This window comes from Paramormyrops kingsleyae, chromosome 17 (assembly GCF_048594095.1).
Source record: "Paramormyrops kingsleyae isolate MSU_618 chromosome 17, PKINGS_0.4, whole genome shotgun sequence".
Lineage (NCBI taxonomy): Eukaryota > Metazoa > Chordata > Actinopteri > Osteoglossiformes > Mormyridae > Paramormyrops > Paramormyrops kingsleyae.
Genome location: NC_132813.1, coordinates 22,061,435 through 22,085,064, shown reverse-complemented (window position 1 = coordinate 22,085,064; position 23,630 = coordinate 22,061,435). Strand labels below are relative to the sequence as shown.

The window sequence follows — 23,630 nt, the reverse complement described above, 5'->3', positions numbered from 1 at the left end:
TGATCATTTTTGTTTGACATTTTTCACAGATTTATAACGGGTGCTCTGGGGGGTTGCAAATAAAAGTGGAAAAACTCGTAGGTCTGTTTATACACTCACCTAAAGGATTATTAGGAACACCATACTAATACGGTGTTTGACCCCCTTTCGCCTTCAGAACTGCCTTAATTCTACGTGGCATTGATTCAACAAGGTGCTGAAAGCATTCTTTAGAAATGTTGGCCCATATTGATAGGATAGCATCTTGCAGTTGATGGAGATTTGTGGGATGCACATCCAGGGCACGAAGCTCCCGTTCCACCATATCCCAAAGATGCTCTATTGGGTTGAGATCTGGTGACTGTGGGGGCCATTTTAGTACAGTGAACTCATTGTCATGTTCAAGAAACCAATTTGAAATGATTCGAGCTTTGTGACATGGTGCATTATCCTGCTGGAAGTAGCCATCAGAGGATGGGTACATGGTGGTCATAAAGGGATGGACATGGTCAGAAACAATGCTCAGGTAGGCCGTGGCATTTAAACGATGCCCAATTGGCACTAAGGGGCCTAAAGTGTACCAAGAAAACATCCCCCACACCATTACACCACCACCACCAGCCTGCACAGTGGTAACAAGGCATGATGGATCCATGTTCTCATTCTGTTTACGCCAAATTCTGACTCTACCATTTGAATGTCTCAACAGAAATCGAGACTCATCAGACCAGACAACATTTTTCCAGTCTTCAACTGTCCAATTTTGGTGAGCTCGTGCAAATTGTAGCCTCTTTTTCCTATTTGTAGTGGAGATGAGTGTTACCCGGTGGGGTCTTCTGCTGTTGTAGCCCATCCGCCTCAAGGTTGTGCGTGTTGTGGCTTCACAAATGCTTTGCTGCATACCTCGGTTGTAACGAGTGGTTATTTCAGTCAAAGTTGCTCTTCTATCAGCTTGAATCAGTCGGCCCATTCTCCTCTGACCTCTAGCATCAACAAGGCATTTTCGCCCCCAGGACTGCCGCATACTGGATGTTTTTCCCTTTACACACCATTCTTTGTAAACCCTAGAAATAGTTGTGCGTGAAAATCCCAGTAACTGAGCAGATTGTGAAATACTCAGACCGGCCCGTCTGGCACCAACAACCATGCCACGCTCAAAATGGCTTAAATCACCTTTCTTTCCCATTCTGACATTCAGTTTGGAGTTCAGGAGATTGTCTTGACCAGGACCACACCGCTAAATGCATTGAAGCAACTGCCATGTGATTGGTTGATTAGATAATTGCATTAATGAGAAATTGAACAGGTGTTCCTAATAATCCTTTAGGTGAGTGTATAACTTGCGGATCACATCTGATTTTTAGTAATAGAAACTTTTATAAAAAAAATATGCACGACATCTATAACGTAAAATATTACTGAATATTTATTTTTTAATTTACGCATACGTAGTGAATACCTCTGACCACAAGATGGAGTCAAAAGATCTGAAAATTTCTCAAATTGAAACCGCATTAATGTGTGTCTCATATGTAAATGTCTTCGAATACACAGAATTTTTAATTGGAGGAGTATGTTTATAGATTTTCAAACTGTAAAAAAAGGTCACGAAATTTTCCCCGTGATGGTTGGCGTACGCTACCATATAATAGTCACAAAGTCATACTATAGGTGGTGCCAGGCGTTTGCCGAGCTGATTAATTTTCCGCCCATTCAGTCTCTTTTACAAAATGATTTTGTCGTTGTATTTTAATAACCCGGTGATCTTAAAATCCTTTTGAAATGGCCTTAACCTACTGATATGGTTAGGGGTGCTGTTTGGTGTGTGAATCGATGCCTCATCAATGACTGACTGATACATTAGTATCGAAAGTCTAACCCATTAGTAGCATCCACACAAGTATGGGAAATAGTTTTTAATTATTCATTTTTCATTTAACTGTGTCCAACACAGGGCCTGAGCAGGAATATTAACAGTTTTAAACGGGCATTTCAACATGTCGTCTTATCTTGACCTCTAAATATATCTTTGAAACATACGTTGTGTAGATTTACTTCCCTGTGTATTTGAAGATAATTAAATTTTTAACAATGTCCAGGTAACCTAAATAAATCTGGCTCATAAACATTAACTGTAGTACTAATAGTTTTTATTGAGTAGTTCCAACAAGGATGCTTGGTCTTGACATTCAGAGCAATGTATCAATAACTGATATTCTTGTTTGCTTGAAACTGATTCTAGAGCTGCATCAAGTAATTGCCTCTGTTGGGACTTGGAATGTTGTAAAGGCTGCCTTATCAGTAGCATACAAAATATAATCTTAAATCTTGTTTTAATTAAACAAGAAAAATACACCTCCCTTTGTGCTAAATATTTAAACATGCTGTTTTGCCTGGCATTAGGTGGACCCCCAGTGCAGTATTACCACTGTGCTTCCCTGCAATTAGTTCAGACCTTGGATTTCAGGAGGTTCATTCTCCAACTGCACTATCAGCCTTTTCATTTTGCATTGTTTATCTTAGAATTTCAATTGGTCCCTTAAGTGCCTTTTACCAAAGCAGTACAGGTTAAGTATCCTGCTCAGGAACAGAGGGGATTTCCACAGCAAACCTCTCCTAGGGCTGTTGGCTTAAGATTTTCCCCACTGTGTGCCATTTATTCATGCTGCACTTGAAAGCTACAAGACAGTGTTATACTCTGTGAAGCAGGAAAAGCAAATCAGACAGAAAAAAGTTTTAGTTTCATATTGCAACACAGAAGATGCCCACAAACAATTATTCATTGTTATTTATTTAGTTTAAAGATTTATTCTACTCATTTTGAAGTAAAATGCAATGCTATATACAATCAAAAAACTCTTCTGAATACTGATCAATATGAACAATATTCTTAACGAGCTAATACTGCATTATATTGCATTTTATTAAAGCGATAACCACAGAAATGTGATATTAATAATATTAAATGTTTTCTGACCAGTTTAAGGTAAAGAAAAATACAGATAAAATACTTCATATAAATTGAATTAGGATTTAGTTTTAAGGTACATAGCATTGTCATCAAGAGGTGGGATCAGCTGCTACTGCTACTAGTAATTATATAAACTATATTACACTGAACATCACTATATCCAAGTAATATCCATGTATGAGCATATTTTTTGTATAAGATTAACATTAAAGATATTGTACACATATATCCCTAGTTTCCAAATTAACTCCTACAGGAAAACGTTAAAAACAAAATCCTTTTTTCAGCTTTATATGAAATAATTCATGCTTCAACACAGCTGTGCAAATTGACACATAGAAGTGAAAGGTTAAGACAAATACTAAGACAATTCAAAATAAAAAAAGAACCACAGAATAACATGTTGATGGTCTTTGTCGGTTAATAAAAGAACCCAGTGATTTAATAAAATCTAAGGCTAGGAAATTAACTCCATAGTTTGTCAATTTTCCTATGATCTACACATAAATATAGGAAACTCATCTTCCCGAGAAAAACAGCATACATATTTGTCAGTTGCCTTGCAGATTGAATTCAGATTAGAGGCACAATAAAAGTTTAGTCACATACTGTTTGAAACAGTCCTGAATAACAAGTTTAGTGTTTTTTAGTGGTTAAATTGTGCACACATATGATGTTCTGGATGTATAACACCCACCTGCATCCCTTCATATTGCATCCCTATGGGTGCATGCTAACCCTTAAGGCTGATTTATACTTTTGTGCAAAATCTATGCTGTTAGTATGGCATAGGTATGGTGTCGGTACAGGGCTGCCAATGAAGTATATTCTATGCTGTATAAATCAAGTATAAATCAGCCTTTACAACTTTATAGTCTGTACCACTGCTTCCAGTTTTCAGAACTGTCTCTAGGTGGAGCTAGGGGCAGCCAGATACTGTAAATTTTACAGAACAGAGGAAGTGAATCTCTGCCATGGGCAGCCAAACTGGACCACCAGAGTCAGTCTGAATGCTTGAGTGCATCTGTTTGTGCTTCCAGAATAAATGGATGAGGAGGGAGACTAAAGTCTGAAACACACATTTGAAATTAACCACATCACATTCACCTCCCTGATTTCTCCCGTGGCCCCCAGCAAAATAATTTTTGTGCACTCTCTAGGGCCTCCCAGGCATCTACTTCAGTAGCATGAAAGACAGACTGTGTTCCACCCCAGGTGGCAGACGAGGCTGGGAATGTTCACAGGATTACACAGCAGTTGCTTTCTCTAGTCTTCTCACGATTCCTTTGACCTGCAGATTAAAAAAGGAATAAATCACAGACATAGCAACCATCTTGAAAACCAACACAGAAACAAAACTGGTTTAATGAGCAACTTACATTCAACTGATCTTTTGTAGGCATTTCACATAAACACGCAATTCACAAGTAATGTTTGAGTGTTTACAGACTTTAATTGCATCAAGCCCATCTTAATTGTTAATTGTACTGAAACAAGCATAAAAACATAAAAGTAGCCTGTCGTAGGCAACAAAATAGCTGTTTCCCCAATTCTGCATGTGCACTACACTATTACACAGTTTACAAACAACCATGTAAAGAAAAAAAAAATGTAATCTTCCTGCAGTTACCTTGGGAGTTTGGCTCTGGCAGCGTCTCTCTGGCCACTAGATGCATCACTGTTATCTTGCCATGGGGTAGTTTTAATGCTAGATAGAGTGACAAATTCTCCTTTAGAATTAATGGCAACAAACAGTCTGCATTTTGGTTACTGCGATGACTGTAAACCACACCATAAACTATTTATAAGAGTGAAAATAAGTTTTTGAAGAGAAATTGCTGGTAACACTTTACCTTTGAGGGTGCAAGTAAATAAGAAACCCAATTTCTACTAAAGTACAAATCATGAACAAATTTTATGATTGGTTAATGATGAACAAACATGGGATCATTATGTAACTAACACTTAGTTTCTGGCTAATTAACACATTAAGTAAAAGTGTACGACTACATTTACGTGCCCCTCAAGTAAGGTGTTACCATATTACCTTTACAATACACAAAACACAATATCTTAAACAAAACTGGGAACAGCATGCACCCTATTCAGTACTATTCATTTTGTGACACCTCACTTCTCACTTCATAATTTTCTGATTGCCTGTTAGAGGAACACTCATTATTAAAAATACAGTGGTACCTCGGTTCTCGAACTTAATCCGTTCCGGACTTTGGATTGAATCCTAAAAAGTTCGAGTTCTGATCGAATTTTTCCCATAAGAAATAATGAAAAACCCGGCCCCCCCAAAATTACATCTAAATATGTTTTTTTTTTTTTTTTTAGCATTTAAACACAAAACGAACAGGATAAAACAAGAAGAGCATTTTTTTCGTAATGGCTTCCAAAGCGATAAAGATCTTATCCCAACATTACTCCTGTCCTGCCCCGATCGTCCGCTCCTTCTGTGTGCCACGCCCCCCTCGTTAACCTCGTGTGGGATCCCCATGTGATCAGCTGTTTCTGGTTGTTGTCATTAGTCCTCTGTATTAAGTCCGCGTTTCAGTTTGTTTCCCCAGTCCGGTCAGTGGGTGCATTCGACTTGCTTACAGCGCTGGCTTAAAGCAACGCATTCTGATCCTGACGCAATGCATTACGGTTAGATGCACTGCAACCTCTCACCCGGCTGCACAAACTGGAACCGCCTCCGTGACGACACACCTTTGCCCTTATTGGCTGAAGAGTTTAGTTACACGCATGACGTTTGTATCCCAGGCAGTTCCGATGCGTAATCTGCTATTTCTCCCGAATATCACATAAAGCAGTGAGAACTGGTTTTCAGTTAATTTACCTGGCAAAATAAAGTTTTAATAAATTACATAAATGCTCTAATAGTACATGTAAGTTAGTGGTTTATTCATTGTTAGTTACTGTAATGTTGCACTGCTTTATTTGGTTAATTGTCAAGTCTGTGAAGAAGGCATTCAAGTAAGAATTGCATTATAGTAGGGCTGTATACCTTGGAGAACCTGGCAATACGATACATACCTCGATACACAGGTCACGATTCGATACGTACCTCGATACAGAGCTGTCTCGATATGATTTGATACAATGTGACACGATTCGATACGATTCAATAAAAATACATGGGCCAGAGCCAATTAGTTAATGCTGAACACATTTACTCAACAAACAGAACTCAATTTATTGAAGAAAAAAGTGCATTATAACAAAGTGCATTTTGCTTAAATATTTGCAACTTTAAGTGCTCTGATTAATTGTACACAAATTGTATTAATCTGTAAATTACCACAAGTCAACATTTAACTTTCCAAGGGTACAGTCTGAGCTCACACAAGCACAAAATCTTCTTCTTCTTATTCTTAACTTCTTATTAAATCTTCTTATAATTCTTTTTTGTGACACCATGTACTGCCATAACATATTTCACTATGAAATCACTTAAATGCTATATCTTGCTTTAACATTTGGCACAACAACAAATCTACCTCATAACAGGATGGATTTTTAAAATCTTAAGGCTAAACCAGGTTTGTCCTCAAAAAGGCAGGTTGAACAAAAATCACTGCAGCAACAAAACAATAACCTGAGGATACTCTTGGTAATGCTAGCTTTATCCTATGACTTAAGATTTTTGTTCAAAAACAGAAGTTGGTCAACATGCTTTGAGCTTAGTACACTTCTCTGTGCTGTTACGATATCGCCTGCCGTAGAGAAAACGCGCTCCGAGGAGACACTAGTCCCTGGAATGCACAGGTACACATTGGCAAGGCGTGACATTAGTGGATATTCATTCTGGTGCTCTTTCCACCAACTGAGTGGACTTCCCTCAGCAAGAGACAGGGGTGGTGCCTCCTTGTACCTTGACATCTCCTCTTCTGCCTGGGCCTGTGTGGTTCTGTGTCTCACTGCAGGACCTGCACTGTAAGTTGAACCAAGCAGATCAGCCAAACAGCACAAGTCCTTTTTCTTCTTGGGTGGTGGGCTGGCAGGAATGTCATCCTTGTCTTCCACATGATTGTCCTCCTCTCCTGGTCTTCAGCCTCTTCCTATTATGCAAAATAAAGATTTTTTATCAATAAACCCATAGTTAATTCTATAAAGAGCATATTCAAAGACATATAATAGTTAGTTTGCCTTTTATTTAATGCGATGAACTGACAAACCTTTACAATATATTGTTTTGCTAGTATAGTGCTTTACATGAAGTATATGTTTGAAACCATATAGTTTTTTAAGCTCTAACATACTATTATGAATTTGAAATTATGAACTGAATATTTCGTTTTATTACACTTAGTGTACAGTATATATGTGTGTGTGTGTGTGTGTGTGTCGTTTTTTAACCATGTAATGCTAATGTTAATGACACAGTGAAAGGGCTTACCTGAAATAGTTCTTGAATTCTTCGAGCTTCTGCAGTGATTCTCAAGTATATTTCCTCTCGTTCATCATCAGGAAGGAAGGGCAAAGCTTTGAATCTTGGATCGAGTGCTGAACATACATACATGGTCTCTTTCTGCTGATCCATGTACCTCTTGCTCAAATCTTGGCAAATAGCCGCTTTGATTTCTTTCACTATCTCACTATCTGCTCTGCTCTCTTGGAAATCCTGGATGAGCTGAGCATGAAGAGGGGCCACAACTGACAGTGTTGGAGAGCTTTCTTTTGACATTACAAGAGTAGCAATCTTCATGGGCTTCATTGCATCCACTATCTCCTCCGCAGATGTAATCTCCGACTCACATAGGGTGCAAACTTCTTTCTCGGTTTTCCTAAGCTCGTTGGACAGAAGAGCAGCGGAGACAGCGGGTTGCTGCTCAAGAAAGCGCTCGAGCATATCATGCGCGCTATTCCAGCGCGTCACAACATCAGTGATCAGTTTATGTTCAGGCAACTCGAGCAACTTCTGCTTCTGTCGAAGTACGTGGCTGGCTGTGGTACTGCGCTTAAAAAAGGTGGATATCCGTCTAACACGTCCCAATAAACGAGCGACAGCAGGAAGCTTCAGTGCACGCTGCGAGGCCAGGTTTAAAGTGTGAGCGAAGCACCTGAAATGCAACATACCGGCAAGCTCCGCTGCGACGCTCATATTTGCGGCATTGTCAGTCACAATAGCTGGGTCTTTGGATATGAGGTCCCAGTCCTCCAGCGCCGCTTTCAGTAACTCTGCAATGTTTGACCCCGTATGGCTCTCGTGCATGGCTTGCGTTTGTAAAACGTGCGACATCAGTTCCCACTCCTCGTCAACGTAATGGCAAGTGATTGTAACAAAAGCTTCAGTGGCTCGCGATGTCCACCCGTCACAAGTCAGTGGCACTCATGGGGCAGAACTCAGGACTGACTTAACATTGTCTTTGACTTTGTCGTATATTCTCGGTACTGCTTTGTCGGTCATGTAGCTGCGGGTAGGGATCACGTAACGGGGATCTAACGTGTTGATCATAAAGCGAAAGCCTGTGTTCTCGACATCACTGTAGGGACGTAAACCTTTGCAAATATAATGCACCACAGACTCCGTAATCTTCTGTGCACGGACTGAGTTAAATGGAAGCTTGGATGTTGCGTTGTCCAAAGTAGTTTGCGTGGGGTCCCGTGTTTTTTTGGGCTGCAGCGAAGCTAGCTTGTCTGCATGGTGTCTTTGCAGGTGGGCGCGCAGGTTAGTTGTATTACCGGTGTAGCGTATAGAAGCCTGGCAATGCTTGCAGATTGCATTTGTTTTATCGATCCCTTGGTTTCCTTCCTTTGCTTTAAAATCAAAATGTGTCCAAACATCTGCCTTTAGGGACAACGGCGCTTCTAAAATCTTCGACATTTTCCATGAGTTTTTTGAAACTCGCGGGCGCCGCTGCGCCCCCTAATGGCTGGGCGGAGTATCAATACTAAGGGCTAGAATGTCGATACTGTATCTTTTTTTATTATATCGGTATGTATCTAAGAATCGATATTTTGAGCACACCCCTACATTATAGTATGACTCATTTCCTGGCGCGTACAATTTATATTAGGTCAGCGTTCACCGTTCGACTTCTGATATTCAGATCGAGTTCTAGGTCAAACTGGTTTGCTCGACTTTCAAGAAATTCGAGTTCTAGTGAATTCGAGAACCGAGGTACCACTGTAATAACAAATTTGTGTTTTTTGCTAAAGGCATATCTGGAATGTTAATTCAGATCTTGGTGAACCATCACGGCACACTGACTGATAATGATGTGGTTTGAGTTAATGAAGTGTAGTTTGAGTTACAGAAGATTCTACTTCTAGTTTAATGTTATTTCCCCCTCCTTCAATTTTGGAAGGATACTTCCTTTTGGTCCAATTTTTGAGGGGCTTCTCCAGAATTTTAACACATCAAGTTTTCAGTGCTGGCCCAATCGGGTTTGCTAGGCAGCCCTAATATTACATTTTCTTTCTTGACTGCTCTCTCCTCCCTTCCAATCATAGCTATTATTTTGAACAGCTTTGACAACACAATCAAATTCTGCTCGCGTATCACACCTGTAACACTTTTGGATTATTATTCTCTGTAAAATATTTTGGTCTGTGCAGAATTTCCCAGCAACAGGATTTGGGGGCAGGTATCATTAAAGACAGAAGAGAATGTTCTATCCTTCCTACAGTAATTCAGTACTCTTATTTTGGAGGCTTTATAGAGAGGTTGCCACGTATGCCTATAATGTAAGTATTATCCACTTTATAAAGTAATTTCCTGTGTGGTGCAAAGCTGCTGGGAGTCAGGGGGCAGCAAAGAATCTGATTTGTACAAGTAAACAGAAAATACTTCTGAGGGGCAGCATTTAGGAATTTGTTCTTTGTAACATTGGCCCAGTTCACACCTGGTATCAATGTCCTGGTGATCCGATCATGAGTGGACAGTGCTAAATACAGGTGTGAATTATTTAAAAATAAAAGGACACATTAATTATTGACATATTTATTCGTTTATAGGTTTTTTTTTAAATTTCATTTGGAGTATTATGGCATTCCATACAAACATTTTAGGTTGTTTTGGTTACCCTGAAATGCTTTTAATGTTTGGCAGTGTTGTATAGTTAGCAGACTACACCTTTCTTGCCTGTTCCAAATACAGTGGACATTTTCGTGGATTTTGCTGCATCCTCCTCCAGCACATTGTTATTGTTCTGTAACTCTTAGGGTTGGGACAGCACTGAATAGTGGTATTGACACTGGTATCAGCAATACCAATCTTGGATCGAATCGAAATCAGATCAAAAGCAAAACCAGTGGTATCATCCATCCCAACAGTTTAGTTTCACACAAAGCTGGTTTGTACCATTTTATTTTAGGATGTTCTAGCACTGTTTCTCTACAATGGATACATGCATCTGAAGCAGGTCGTACCACGTGGGTACGGGCTGTCTTTTCATTTATTTACTTCATGCAAGTGCATTTCTTTATGAAAATGTGTGTACAGCAGCTTGAACGGCCTGGAAATGTCAGTGCACCCAGGAATCTCCCAGTGCTCCCGATGGCCACTCCGCCCCTACACTGCATCCATTATTCTTGCTGCTTTAATCTTTCCAGTGAAGAAGCTACAATTTTGCTGAGTGTTAATTTTCGGGTTGAGCACAGAAATAAAGTGCTTCGTTTCTGCACACCAAAACGCACCTCCCAGTGTTACATTTCCATGCAGAAACCTCCCCTGGTAGATGAGCCTCAGTATGTTTGGACTGCTGACTTGTTCCTCTTCCCAGTCTGAAATGGAGAAAATTATGTTTGCTTTTTGGCAGATTATCACCCAAGGTGAATTACACTACTCTCCAATTTTCCTAAAGCAGTCCAATAACATGCTCAATGGTACAACAGCACATCCCAAACACAGCACCTATGGAAAGTACAACTGAATTCTCTGGTGAAAAATGAGACACGGGATTAGCTAACATGCTGTGCCACTGATGCTAGCTATGGCTCTGAACTGTTCACATCAGATGGGGGCAAGCACTTGCATGCAGAGGTGGATAGTTCAGGTCCAGAAAGTAAAAATTGAGACAATAATTTTGCTACAACCAACCAGTTTAGTACTCTGTGACTGACTCTTTATACTATTGATTGTTTGAAACAAAATCTTTGTTAGATTTTTACTTTCTGTACCTGAACTATCCACCTCTGCTTGCTTGCCTCACATTCAGCCATATTAAAAAGCACAGCAATCCACCTCTGGCATATTCAGTCTTGCGTGTCAGATTTTCAGCCATTTATTCGGGAGTGTTTTTTTTTAGTGTAGACTCGAATTCACCATGTAGCTGATTCTAGGTTGCTTACTCCATTGTTTAAGACTTGGGAGCTTCATTAACTATACACACTTGACCTCGATCAACACACTCTATTGTTAGAGATTATTCGATTATATTCCCATCTTATTATTTCCTTATTTCTTATTATTTCAATGTTCATTAATGTGCATTGCAGTAGTCCAGCCCGGAAGAGACAAAGGCGTGGACCAATATTTCAGCATCTGCCAGGGTCAATGAGGGACGAAGTTTGGCAATGTTTTTGAGATGAAAGAATGAGGTCTTACAGAGCTGTTGGATGTGGGCTTCATAAGTGAGGTGGGGGTCCATTTCTACACCAAAACTGAGGATAACCGAGGATAGTGGAATATCTTGATTAGAGAAAGTGATACTAATGATGGTGGAAGTGCGAACCTGGTGCGGACTGCCAACTATAATGGCCTCCGTCTTGGTGGTGTTAAGCTGAAGAAAGTTAAGCTTCATCCACACCTTTATCTCCTCCAGGCATGTGGTGAGAGCTGTAGGTTGCAAAAATGTCTTCAAATGAAGCTGCGTGTCATCAGCATAACAGTGGAAAGATAACCCATGTCTGGTGATAATGTGACCGAGGGGAAGCAGGTATAAGGTGAAGAGAGTTGGTCCTAGCACCGAGCCTTGGGGGACACCGAAAGTAACAGTATGGGAAAATGTAGCTTTTCCCAGGGCGACATATTCGGTTCTACCTGAGAGACAGGAGAAGAACCAATTATAAGCGAAGTCAGAGAGGCCAATGGTAGTATGTAACCGGTGCAAACCCAACCAGAAGACACCTGTGACCCCTTTACAGCCTATTTCTGCTGTGAGTACACCGTTTGAACACTTGCTGGTGTATTGTGTAGGGCCACTCCCTCGTTCCCAAGCTGGGCTTTGCTATCTTTTGATTATCATGTGTCAGTCCACTCGTTACCCTTCTGCTTATCCGCTTCGGTCCATTACTTCTCGGTCAATCCTGAGGGCTATGACCAGTTTTATGTCCACTTTTGGGATCCCACGGGTTATACAATCTGACCAAGGGACAAATTTTATGTCTAAACAGTTTGCGAGGGCATTGCGTCAGCTTAAAGCTAAACATAATATTTCAAGTGCTTACAATCCACAGAGTCAGGGGCCTCTGGAAAGATTTCATCAAACCTTGAAATCAATGTTGAGGTCTTTTTGTGTTGAACTTGGTAGTGACTGGGAGGAGGGTCTCCCATGGCTTTTATTGGCTATTCGCGAGGTTTCTCAGGAGAGTATTGGGTTTAGTCCCAACGAGTTGGTGTTTGGCTATGATGTGCAGGGACCTACAGCCCTTTTGGCTTATGGGTGGAGTACTAAATCACCTCCTGCTGTAATAATTTAAGAAAAACTTCATTTATTAGTTCAAACACAAGGGTAAAACCCGTCTAGATGTAAAAAATTATCTATGCAAAACGCAGGGGCAGAAATTCAGGGATGAGTGAGTAATCGGAGAGAGGAGCGTCCAAAATATCTGCAGGTGCTTTTATTCCCAAAGCGGCGCCAGGTGTGGGCAATTAACGTCCCCTCCTACAACATGCAGTTACTGCATGGCCACTACACTGACTGCAGAAAGAGCAGGGTGGGGGGTTGTAACATGGTCGATGGTGTCAAAAGCAGCAGACAAATCCAGAAGAATAAGAAGGGAAGGAGAGCCAGCATCAGCTGTCATCAGCAAGTCATCTGTCACCCTTACCAGTGTTGTCTCTGTGCTGTGGCCTTGACGAAAACCAGACTGAAATGTTTCATTTAAACCGTTCAAGCTGAGATGATTATGAAGACGAGCTGCCACTACTGTTTCCAGCACTTTTAAAAGAAATGGGAGGTTTGAGATGGGTCTATAATTGGCTAGATTATCTGAATCTAGTGTGTATTTTTTAAGAAGTGGCTTAATGATAGCAGTTTTTAATGCAGGGGAAACAAAACCAGCCTGAAGAGAAAGGTTTATTACCTGGGTAAAAATAGGGCTGATGGCAGCAAGATTAGACTTAACCAGTGCTGTGGGAAATGGGTCCAATGCAGAAGTAGATGGTTTCATCTTTGTGATGATGGCCTCAACCTCCTGCTGTGTGGCAGTGGAGAGGTAGCTGAGAGGACTGATAGGCCCTTGCAGTGAGTCGGCATGGTAAAGGTACCTCCTGCTGTGTGGCAGTGGAGAGGTAGCTGAGAGGACTGATAGGCCCTTGCAGTGAGTCAGCTGGCATGGTAAAGGTGGTTGATGAACTAAAGCGACAGGAGAGAAGGGACCGGATGGGTGCTATTTTATTTCTGAAGAAATTCATGAAATTATTGCACTTTTCCACAGTAGCATCCGAGTAAGAGGTGGTTTGTGGCTTATAAAGATGGCTGATCATTGGAATTGCCAGGATTGCTGTTCATGGTATTGGAATAGAGCTGGGACTGTGCGTCTTTAAGCGATTTAGCATAGGCCTTCTGATGTTCCCTAAAAGCCTGCTTGTGTACAGTCAACAATGAGGCCTTGCAACGTCTTTCGAGGACACGTCTGACTGATTTCATCCTCCGAAGCTCAGTAGTGTACCAGGGTGCTGAGCGTGAGAAGGCGACTGTACGGGTCCTGGTGGGAGTGTGGCAGTCAAGAAGGCTTGAGAGAGACTGATTGTAGAAGTCCACTGTTTCCGTCACTGGTAAAAGAGCAGCAGAGCCAGACAATACGCGTTGTAGGTCCAGAGCCAGGGCATCAGGATCGATGTTCTTTATAGATCTAAAGTGGATTTGCCTCTTTGGTTTGCAGTAGGGTGAGCAGGAAAGAGGCAACTCCATGAAAATGGCTTTGTAGTCTGACAGCCAAAGGTCACATACTTGCAGGTTTGTGATCGGAACAGAGTTGGTTATCACCAGATCAAGAGTGTGCCCCCTAGAATGAGTGGGAGCAACAACATGTTGCTGCAGATTTAGACTATCGAGTAGATGGAGAAACTCGGCAGCATATAGAGGAGGCTTACATTTGAACGCAAGGCATTCAAATGATGACAACACAGGTAATGGAAAGGAGAAGAACTCCAGGTCCTGACGCTGTATGACAGTAAGACCACCTCCACGACCAGTGCTACGTGCCTTCTCGATGTAAAAGTAACCAGGGGGGCAGGCTTCATTTAGAGATAAGAATACTCCAGGCTCATGCCATGTTTCAGTAAGGCACAGGAGATCTAGTTCTTTTTCAATAACGCAATCCCATATGAAGGATGCTTTGTTTGACAAGGACTGTGTATGAAAAAGTTCAACTTTGACCAAAGAAGGAGCAGCAAATTGTTGTAGCGTCCGTAGCACAGTCAGATCCACTCCGCGGATCCGATGTGCTCCAGGTTTTTGGCCAAGCCCAGAGGGTAGCCGTCTCACAGCAGTATCCATGTTACATAGATCACATGCAACAGTGTTCTGATGATGTGTGCAGCACGCGCCGGTTGTCGACCAGAGAGCCGGGATTCCTGAGGCAACGTGCTTGGAGTGATGGTAGTAGAAAATCTTTCTCCGGGAGCTTCTATGGATGTAATGAGGTCAGCATAGAAGTCCAAGCTCCCTGATAATAGACATACACGCTGGTAGGCTGTATGTATTCAGACTCAGGAGATGTGCAGCAGAGTAGTTAATCGACATGCCCAGAGTTCCGGAAAGGTGAGTACTTATGTCAATGACAGGCAAGACGAACAGTGCAGCAGGTTACGGATTACAGATTATAGGCTATAAGACAATCCAGAATGATTCAGTATTTAGGCAAAACTGCCTCTTGGAAGTAGTGAGCTAGCACACATGACCAGCTGGACAACGGGAAAAAAATTCAGATTCAACTTTTTATAGCATCTACACAATATTTCCCATTTTCACTTCAAGCGCAGGCAAGAGCTGCTCATTCTGCTCCACAATCCCATCGTATTGACACTATTTACACTGGCTGCTCGCCACACTCCTCTAAATGCAGCACCTAAAGGCACACAGATGGCTACGGAACCTCATCCATGATGTCTCTTCCATAAGGTGTAAAGTAATAAGATAATAATCAAATTGTATATAATTTATTATCTTAATGTGATATACAGTTATAGTCTGTGAATTTAATCCATGTCATTTATAATATTATATAAAATATTTTTTTAAATGAAAATCGCATATAATGCTGAAGAATATTACCCATTGGCCAGTGGTTGTACACATGCTTGGCAATGTCCGCTGCAGAGTTGCTGGGTGAGAAGGGGAACTCTTTTGTCTTACCACTCACTAAGATGAGCTTCAAGGTTATCTGCAAAAGTTTGAGATGACAGAGACAATCAGTCCTATGGTATTAAAGCAGAAATGGTAATACATACCAAAAGCAGCAGGGAATAATGTTGCCATTAAGGGATCTGCAACAATGTTTAAGTAAGAGGTACAAGTTAAAGTAACATCCACAAGAATGCCAGGAACTAAGGTTTTCTAGCAGAACATTGCTCAGAGCATCACACTGCCTTCGACAGCTTGCCTTTTTCCCATAGTACATCTTGGTGTCATCTCTGCCCCAGGTAAACGACACACACACACCCAGCTGTCCACACGATGTAACAGAAGACGTGACTCATCAGACCAGGCTACCTTCTTCCATTGTTCCATGGTCCAGTTCTGATGCTCTTATACCCATTGTAGGCACGTTCTGTAGTGGACAGTGATCAGCATGGGCACCCTGACTGGTCTGTGGCTACGCCACCCCATACACACCAAACTGCGATGCACGGTGTTATGATACCTTTCTATCATATCCAGCGAAAACTTTTTCAGCAATTCATACTACAGTAGAGCTCCTGTGAGACCGAATGGACTAGCCTTCGAATGGACTAGCCTTCACTGCCCACGCACATCAGTGAGTTTTGGGCACCCATGACCCTGTAGCTGGTTCAGCAGTTGGCCTTCCTTGGACCACTTTTGGTAGGTACTGATCGCTGCATACCAGTGTGAATGTAGCTCAGACCCTTGCACTAGCCCATTTTTCCTGCTTCCAAAACATTAACTTCTAGAACTGTTCAGTTGTATAATACATAATGGCACCCTTGACAGGTGAAATTTTAATGAGATAATCAATGTTATTCGCTTTCAGTGGTTATAATGTTATTCACTTTGTCAGTGGTTATAATGTTATGGCTGTATGTGTCACAGTTCTGTTTGGGGTTACAGGAGATTATAAACTGTCATGACATGGCATATGTGTTGTTAGATCTAAAACCTTCATGAACCTGGATTTTAGCATTCACAATCATATCTGAATTCTGAACAGCCTGCTTTTCAAATTTTTAGTGGATTGAATCCAGTTAACACACACCCACTCAGAATCCTACAAATAACACGTTTAAGTGCAATGGATGAGAACATAAAGGAAGGCATACAGAGGTTTTGAATCTAGGACAAAATACTCATCTTTGTCTGCATTCAGTATCCTCACCATTTGTGCACGCTCTCTATGCTGTAATAAAACGAGCATTGTAGGCAAGATACGTTAAGGCAGCTTTTTTTGCAGCAATTTTTAAACAGTGACAACAAAATAACAAAGGAAAACAATAAGACAGTAAAACAGTAAAGCGGTTAATTCCAAAATGAAGTGCAGACAGACTAGCCAGTCTGACAGGACAGAGCAATAACATAACCAGTGGTGTAATGGACCATAGCTGATCCATGAGCCGTACGGATGCCCCTCCCACAGTCCAGAAAGCATGTGAACCACAGAATAATTGCAAAGTTTAAGCGCTACTGTGTTAAACATAGTTTTACTGTTTTACTTTTTAAAATAATAATTCCCTAAATCTTGATACCACAGAAGGTCCATATAGGACATACATTTAGGGCTTTAAGTTCTTTTCTCAGAGCAGAAGATAATTCCCCCTTATGCCCCAAAATTCTCCCAGCACAATGGGGAGAATTTTAGGTTTTCAGTGGGAATGGAATTAAAAAAAAAAAAACGATTCAATAGCATTGGCCATGCCATTTTTAGTGGAATCCAGTTCCCTTTTAATCATGACAAATGTTGATTTGTAATTACATTTATCTTCCTGAAATCAAATGTTTTTATTTTGTGATTTCAAGAAAATAACTTGTGATCTTGAGAAAACAGCTTTGGCTATGTTGAGAAAAAGCTCAACATAGCTTTGGCTATATTGAGGGGGGCGTAGCCTATGTACCGCGTACGTCCCCCTCGTTAACCTTGTGTGGATTCCCCATGTTTACCAGCTGTTTCGAGTTGTTTTCATTAGTTCGGTGCATTTAAGTCCATGTCAGAGTATGTGTCCCTAGTCCTGTCATTGTATTGTTGTAACGGTCTTCCCTCGTATGCCTCTCCGTGTGCCTGTTAAAACCCATATTCCCTGATCCTTCGTCTCCCTCTCCTGCTTCCCTGCTCTGTGCTCCCCAACTTATGACAACAAGACAGAAAAAGGTAATAATGGATGTCCTGTTAAGACTTCCATACAATGCAGAGTTGCAGTGGAAAGATACAAAGCAGTGTGTTCACATGGACAGGGCACATTAAAAAAAAAAAGTTTTTTACTGATCTGAAAAATTATCTGATCCGTGACTAAAAAACTGAACTGAGAGTTATGTGTCCCCCTTATTTTTAAAAAAGTAAAAACAATAATTATTTTTTTAAATACATATGTAGACTTTAAACTGGCAGTCTGCATGGGTGCCTGTATCTGTGGTAAGTGGCGAGGTAGCGAGTAGCAAAAATGGGGGTCTAGCTTTATAAGTAACAGTCCTTGGGGGAGGGAAAGGTTGTTTGCTTTGGGAAGGGGTGGTGAAAGCCAGAGCTCTGGGGAAGAAGCTCTTTCCCAGTCTGTTAGTCCAGGATCTGATTGCCCTAAACCGTTTTCAGGATAGCAGCGGGTCAAACTTCCTTCTTCAGTCGGCTACCGTAAACTATGTCCAGGTTTTGGAGGTCAGCACCATAATTTGCTGGGCAGCCTTCACCACATGATGTAGGTCCTTATGATCTGCAGCTGAGCATCTGCCATATCACACAGTCAGGTCTTAGGAAAGTAGGGATGAGCGAGTACAGCATTATCTGTATCTGTATCCGTATCTGTTAACCATATGAATTATCTGTATCTGTATCTGTACTCGGAATGGGCGGGGCCTAACCCGGACGTGGGCGGGGTTTGACCTGGAAGTGGGTCGGGTTGTCTTTAAATGGGTGGGGCTTTAACCGGTATGTTATTTTAAGCATGCAGTTGATATGGGTTGATCAGAAATTGTTATATTTATTGCTGATTAGAAAACTATTTACATGACAGCATCAGCATTGAGCTTCAGATCAGTGGTTTTGATCACGATAACAAACGAACTATATATATACAGAACAAGTTTTGCAACAATGAATACAACACATGCGGTTGCAATTATGAAGTAAAATGTAATGAACAAGAGTTTTCATCTCAACATAACTTTCTTTTTTTAACTTTTAATTTTTTTATGATCAGTGTGATTTCTTTTTTTTTTGGTTCTTTTTTATTTTTTTTATTTCCACACCAGGTATGTGTGAGTGTGTGTGTGTGAGTGAGTGAGTGAGTGAGTAAGAGAGAGACAGAGAGAGAGAGAAAGAGAGAGGGGGGGGAGTGTGTGTGTGTGTGTGTGTGTTTGTGTGTGTAGCTTAATTTGTAATATTAATTATACCACAACTACCTTTATTTTTTTTTATAAAATACAGCAAGAAAGTGTCAGACACTCAGTGCGTGAAGTAAAAAAAAACTGGCTAGAGCCAGCTGACGGTTTAAAAAAGAAAAAAAAAACTCCGACAGGCAGAGACGCGAGTCGCATTCTACAAACAAACCTGAAACTGAAGAAACCCTAAACGTTAACGGAAAAAAACCCGCGATCCTGAGTGACTGAGGGAGCGACAGAGAGAGAGAGAGCGCTGTTCTCTTCTCTTCTCAGTGTTCTGTGTGTGAGTGAGCAGAGCGGGACACAGCAACACAATAAATCTGTATGTGTGTAGGGGAGGGGCGCTGTGACTAGTCTATCACAGAACGCAGACACAGTCAGCTACCCAATGAGAATTTTTATTCAATCCGAGCACAGATATTGACTTGTATTACTCGTATGATACTCTTACTCGTCAAAAGTGCTTTATCCGTACCGGATACTCGTTTCAGCCGAGTATCCGGCTCAACTCTATAGGAAAGGATACTTTAGTGCTGTGGTAGAAGTTGATCAGGAGCTGCTGAGGTATATGGGTCTTTCTTAGTCTCCTGAGAAAGTACAGCCATTATTGGGCTTTTCCCATCAGGTGAGTGGTGTTAATGTAGCCATATACTTCAGATGAAATAGATGTTGTTTTGGCAATACAGCATTGTATAAGCCGTAATCACCGCGGTGATCATTGTTCAGGTGCACCCCTAGGCGAACTTTTTCATTTCTTCTGATCCCATCCCCCGTCCATGATTGGCTGGCATAAAGGTGATGCCACAGGGTTGGTCAGCAGGACTAATGGTGCAATTACCAGGATGCTTTGCACTGCACTTTGTTGTAAATGCATTTCTGTTCCTAGTAATTGTTCTAACAGTCTAATCTTTTCCAAGGAATGTGTGTGTTTCGTTAGCGTATGACTGTAAGTGATGTAAGTGTGCATCAGCAAATTTAACAATAGTATTTGATGGGAGCATGGGGGTACAGTCATGGCTGAGATGAGTGAAGGTCATTGGGTTCAGCACACAGCCCTGTAGGGAAACTGTGTTCAGGATTAGAGCAGGTGAAGTGTGCATTCCAATCCTGACATTCCATGGTCTATTTGTGAGAAAATCCAACACCCAGGAGCAGATGGAAGTGTCCAAGCTGCTCAGTTTGTTGACCAATCTGTGAGGGATAATGATATTAAATGCAGAACTAAATTCTACAAATGACATCCTCATACAGTGGTACCTCAGAACTCTAACTTAATCTGTTCAGAACTCAGATTCGAATCCTAAAAAGTTCGAGTTATGATCGAATTTTCCCCATAAGAAATAATGGAAAACCAATTAATTGGTTCCCGGCCCCAAAGAAATTACACCTAAATATGTTTTTTTAGCATTTAAACACAAAATGAACAGGATAAAACAAGAGCATATACTGTACTAAACACATCTAAGCACATTTATCAAAACAGTAATTTGTAAAGTAAGAAAATAAATGCATCCAAACAATGTGTCCTGCCCCGATCGTCCGCTCCTTCCGTCTGCCACGTCCCCTCATTAACCCCGTATGGAATCCCCGTGTGATCAGCTGTTTCTGGTTGTTGTCATTAGTCTTCTGTATTTCGTCCGCGTTTCAGTTTGTTTCCCCAGTCCCGTCATTGTATTGTCCGCCTGCGTTTTGCCTGCAATTAAACCCCGTATTCCCCGATACCCTGACGCCTGCGCCTTTGTCTCCTTTCAGTCCCTGCTCGGCACGACAATATTATTATAATTAAATGTATTAATGGTTTATTATTAATGATATCAAAATAATTAAGAAATCTTTATTTTTAAATGTATTTTATTATATAACTACTATAATTACTGTTACTGTCTATCATTGTCTAAATGTATTTTTACTGTCTAAATATATGTATTCAGCTAGTGTAAACATGCACGATGCTATCACAGCAAATGCGAGGCTGAGACTGAAGTGTTATCCTTTGTTTTCGCTGAGAGATGTGCGGCGTGACTCATTTCCCCGCCTGTGCAAGTTATCTTAGGTCGGTGTTCACGGTTCGACTTCTGAAATTCAGATTGAGTTATAGGTCTTTTTTTTTTTCCAAACTGGTTGGTTCAACTTTTAAGAAATTCGAGTTCTAATGAGTTCGAGAACTCAGTTTGCCTTGTACAGTTGCAAGAAAAAGTATGTGAACCCTTTGGGATTACGTGGAGTTTTGCATGAATTGGTCATAAAATGTGCTCTGATCTTCATCTAAGTCACAACAATAGAAAAACACAGTCTGCTTAAAATAATACTACACAAACATTATATGTTGTCATGTTTTTATTGAACACAACATGTAAACAATCACAGTGCAGGGTGGAAAAAGTATGTGAACCCCTAGCCTAATGACTTCTCCATGAGCTAATTGGAGCCAGGAGTGAGCCAACCTTGAGTCCAATCAGTGTGATGAGATTGGACGTGTTGCTGAAAGCTGTCCTGCCCTTTTAAAACACACACCAGTTTTGGGTTTACTGGTTTCAAGAAGCACTGCCTGATGTGAACCATGCCTCGCAGAAAAGAGCTCTCAGAAGACCTACGATCAAGAATTGTTGACTTGCATGAAGCTGGAAAGGGTTACAAAAGTATCTCCAAAAGCCTTGATGTTCATGTGTCCACGGTAAGACAGACTGTCTACAAATGGAGGAAGTTCAGCACTGTTGCTACTCTCCCTAGGCATGGTCGTCCTGTAAAGATGACTGCAAGAACACAGCGCAGAATCCTTAATGAGGTGAAGAAGAATCCAAGAGTGTCAGCTAAAGACTTACAGAAATCTCTGGCACATGCTAACATTTCTGTTGACACATCTACAATAAGGAAAACATTAAACAAGAATGGAGTACATGGGAGGACACCACGGAGGAAGCCATTGCTGTCCAAAAAAAATATTGCAGCACGTTTGAAGTTTGCAAAAGAGCACCTGGATGTTCCACAGCACTACTGGCAAAATATTCTGTGGACAGATGAAACCAAAATTGAGTTGTTTGGAAAAAGCACACAACACTATGTGTGGAGAAAAAAAGGCACAGCAATGTTTAGACTAACAAAATATAAAACCTTCGGTGAAGTGAAATATTCAAAGTGATCTTTGTATAATGGATAAGAAATTAGTAGCATTTTAGTATTACTAAAATTAACTGATGTAAAATTTATATTTATGTAAACCAAGCTGCTGGCTCCCTGTCCTGGGTTATTCCCTGTCTTGTACCAGTAGCGTCTAGGATAGGCTCTGGACCCAGCATAGGACAAACCGGTATGCCAATGTATGGATGGATTTTAACCATGTCCATAAAAGGATACCTTACTTAACACTCATTCCTCAAAAGCCGTGTCATATTCTCCATTACAGGAAATAGTAAGTCATTTTCTAGAAAATTAACCAAAATCAATGTAGCATCTGCAGCAATGATGAAGGCAAGAATCAAGCCTAATAGAGCCTGATATAAGAGCATTCTAATGCAAGATTGATTTAGATTAACACACTTACAAATGTTTCCACAAAGAGAAATGCAGAGAAGCAAATATTAATGACCTAAGGGAAACCTTCAATTACATGGGACCCTCAAGGAGAAGGCTTACCTATTAATGATGTTGACATTAATGAGCTAACACATTAAAAATTCACAGCAAGTAAGATGTGCAAGCCATTAATGGTCAAATAATCGCAGAAAGTACAGGCAGCCAGCCAGTCTTATTTTCAGACTTTATACTATCTAATAAGAATGATCAAGCATGGCGAAATAGGTAAGACTGACATTTAAACATGTGAACCACAGTTCTGTAGTGAATGTTTTAGAATGTGCATAGCAAAATTACATGAACCACAGATTGATACATATCCAATATTAAAAAAACTATTTTTCACAATTATATTTTCCATATGGAGTTGATTTTAATAATTATCATGATATAATTCTGTTTCCTATTTCTTAAGCAATGAAGGACATAATTTCTTCAGACTGAAACCCAAATGACATTATCACTGTGAACACTTGCATTCTGTATGTTCTACTGGGTGGCAATACTTCAAGTGAGGAAATAAGATCACAGTATTGTTAGCAGAGTCTACAGCAGAGTTTACATCACACCGTACCAGCCTGTTGCATGTCAGACTTTAAACTGGAAACTCCACACGCAAGTGGGCCATGTGTGGTGACAGCATTGCCCACTTTGCCACCACGTTGTCCTCAATTCTGTGCCTACAGGACGTGTAATGTTAATATCAACATCGCATGTTATGCACATAATGCACATGCAATGGTCACATTGCAAGCACTGTGATAATCAGCTTGGTTGAAAGCATCAATACGTTATGCTGAAATATTTTTACTCTTTTATAGGAAACAAAATTTGGCAAGCTTTGCACTTTTACTGATGGTTTCTTTTCAGCCTAAAATTTTCCACCGCCGAATTTGTATGAGCTCTGCATGCACTCAGATGTTTGTCCTTGATGTTTGATTCACTCATAACTAGGGATGTAACAATACACTCAACTCACGATTCGATATGATTCACGATAAGATTTTCTCACAATTTTTTAGCAGAATGTACATCCCAGAATGTACTTACAAATTTATTAAAAAATATTCCTTTATTTATCTTTCTAAACTGTGCAAAATGTGTCCTCTTCTTAATAGTGCAACTGAAAGTGAATAAAATACTGTTTAAAAAAATCCCAAATCAAA

The 23,630-nt window shown here is 40.6% G+C and overlaps 1 protein-coding gene across 3 annotated transcripts in view; it reads right to left on the bottom strand.

Annotated features, from left to right (window-relative positions):
• Positions 1-2,754: 2,754 nt before the first annotated feature.
• LOC111851277 (ubiquitin-like protein 3) overlaps positions 2,755-23,630 on the bottom strand; it is a 39,782-nt gene continuing 18,906 nt past the window's right edge. For all 3 annotated transcript variants that reach the window (XM_023826032.2, XM_023826031.2, XM_023826034.2), the window contains 4 exons: positions 15,406-15,514; positions 10,601-10,687; positions 4,581-4,658; positions 2,755-4,241 (listed from right to left, as the gene is read on the bottom strand). In XM_023826032.2, the coding sequence (XP_023681800.1) occupies positions 4,189-4,241; positions 4,581-4,658; positions 10,601-10,687; positions 15,406-15,514 (327 nt within the window). In that variant the 3' untranslated portion in view covers positions 2,755-4,188. The remainder of the gene's footprint in view (positions 4,242-4,580; positions 4,659-10,600; positions 10,688-15,405; positions 15,515-23,630) is intronic.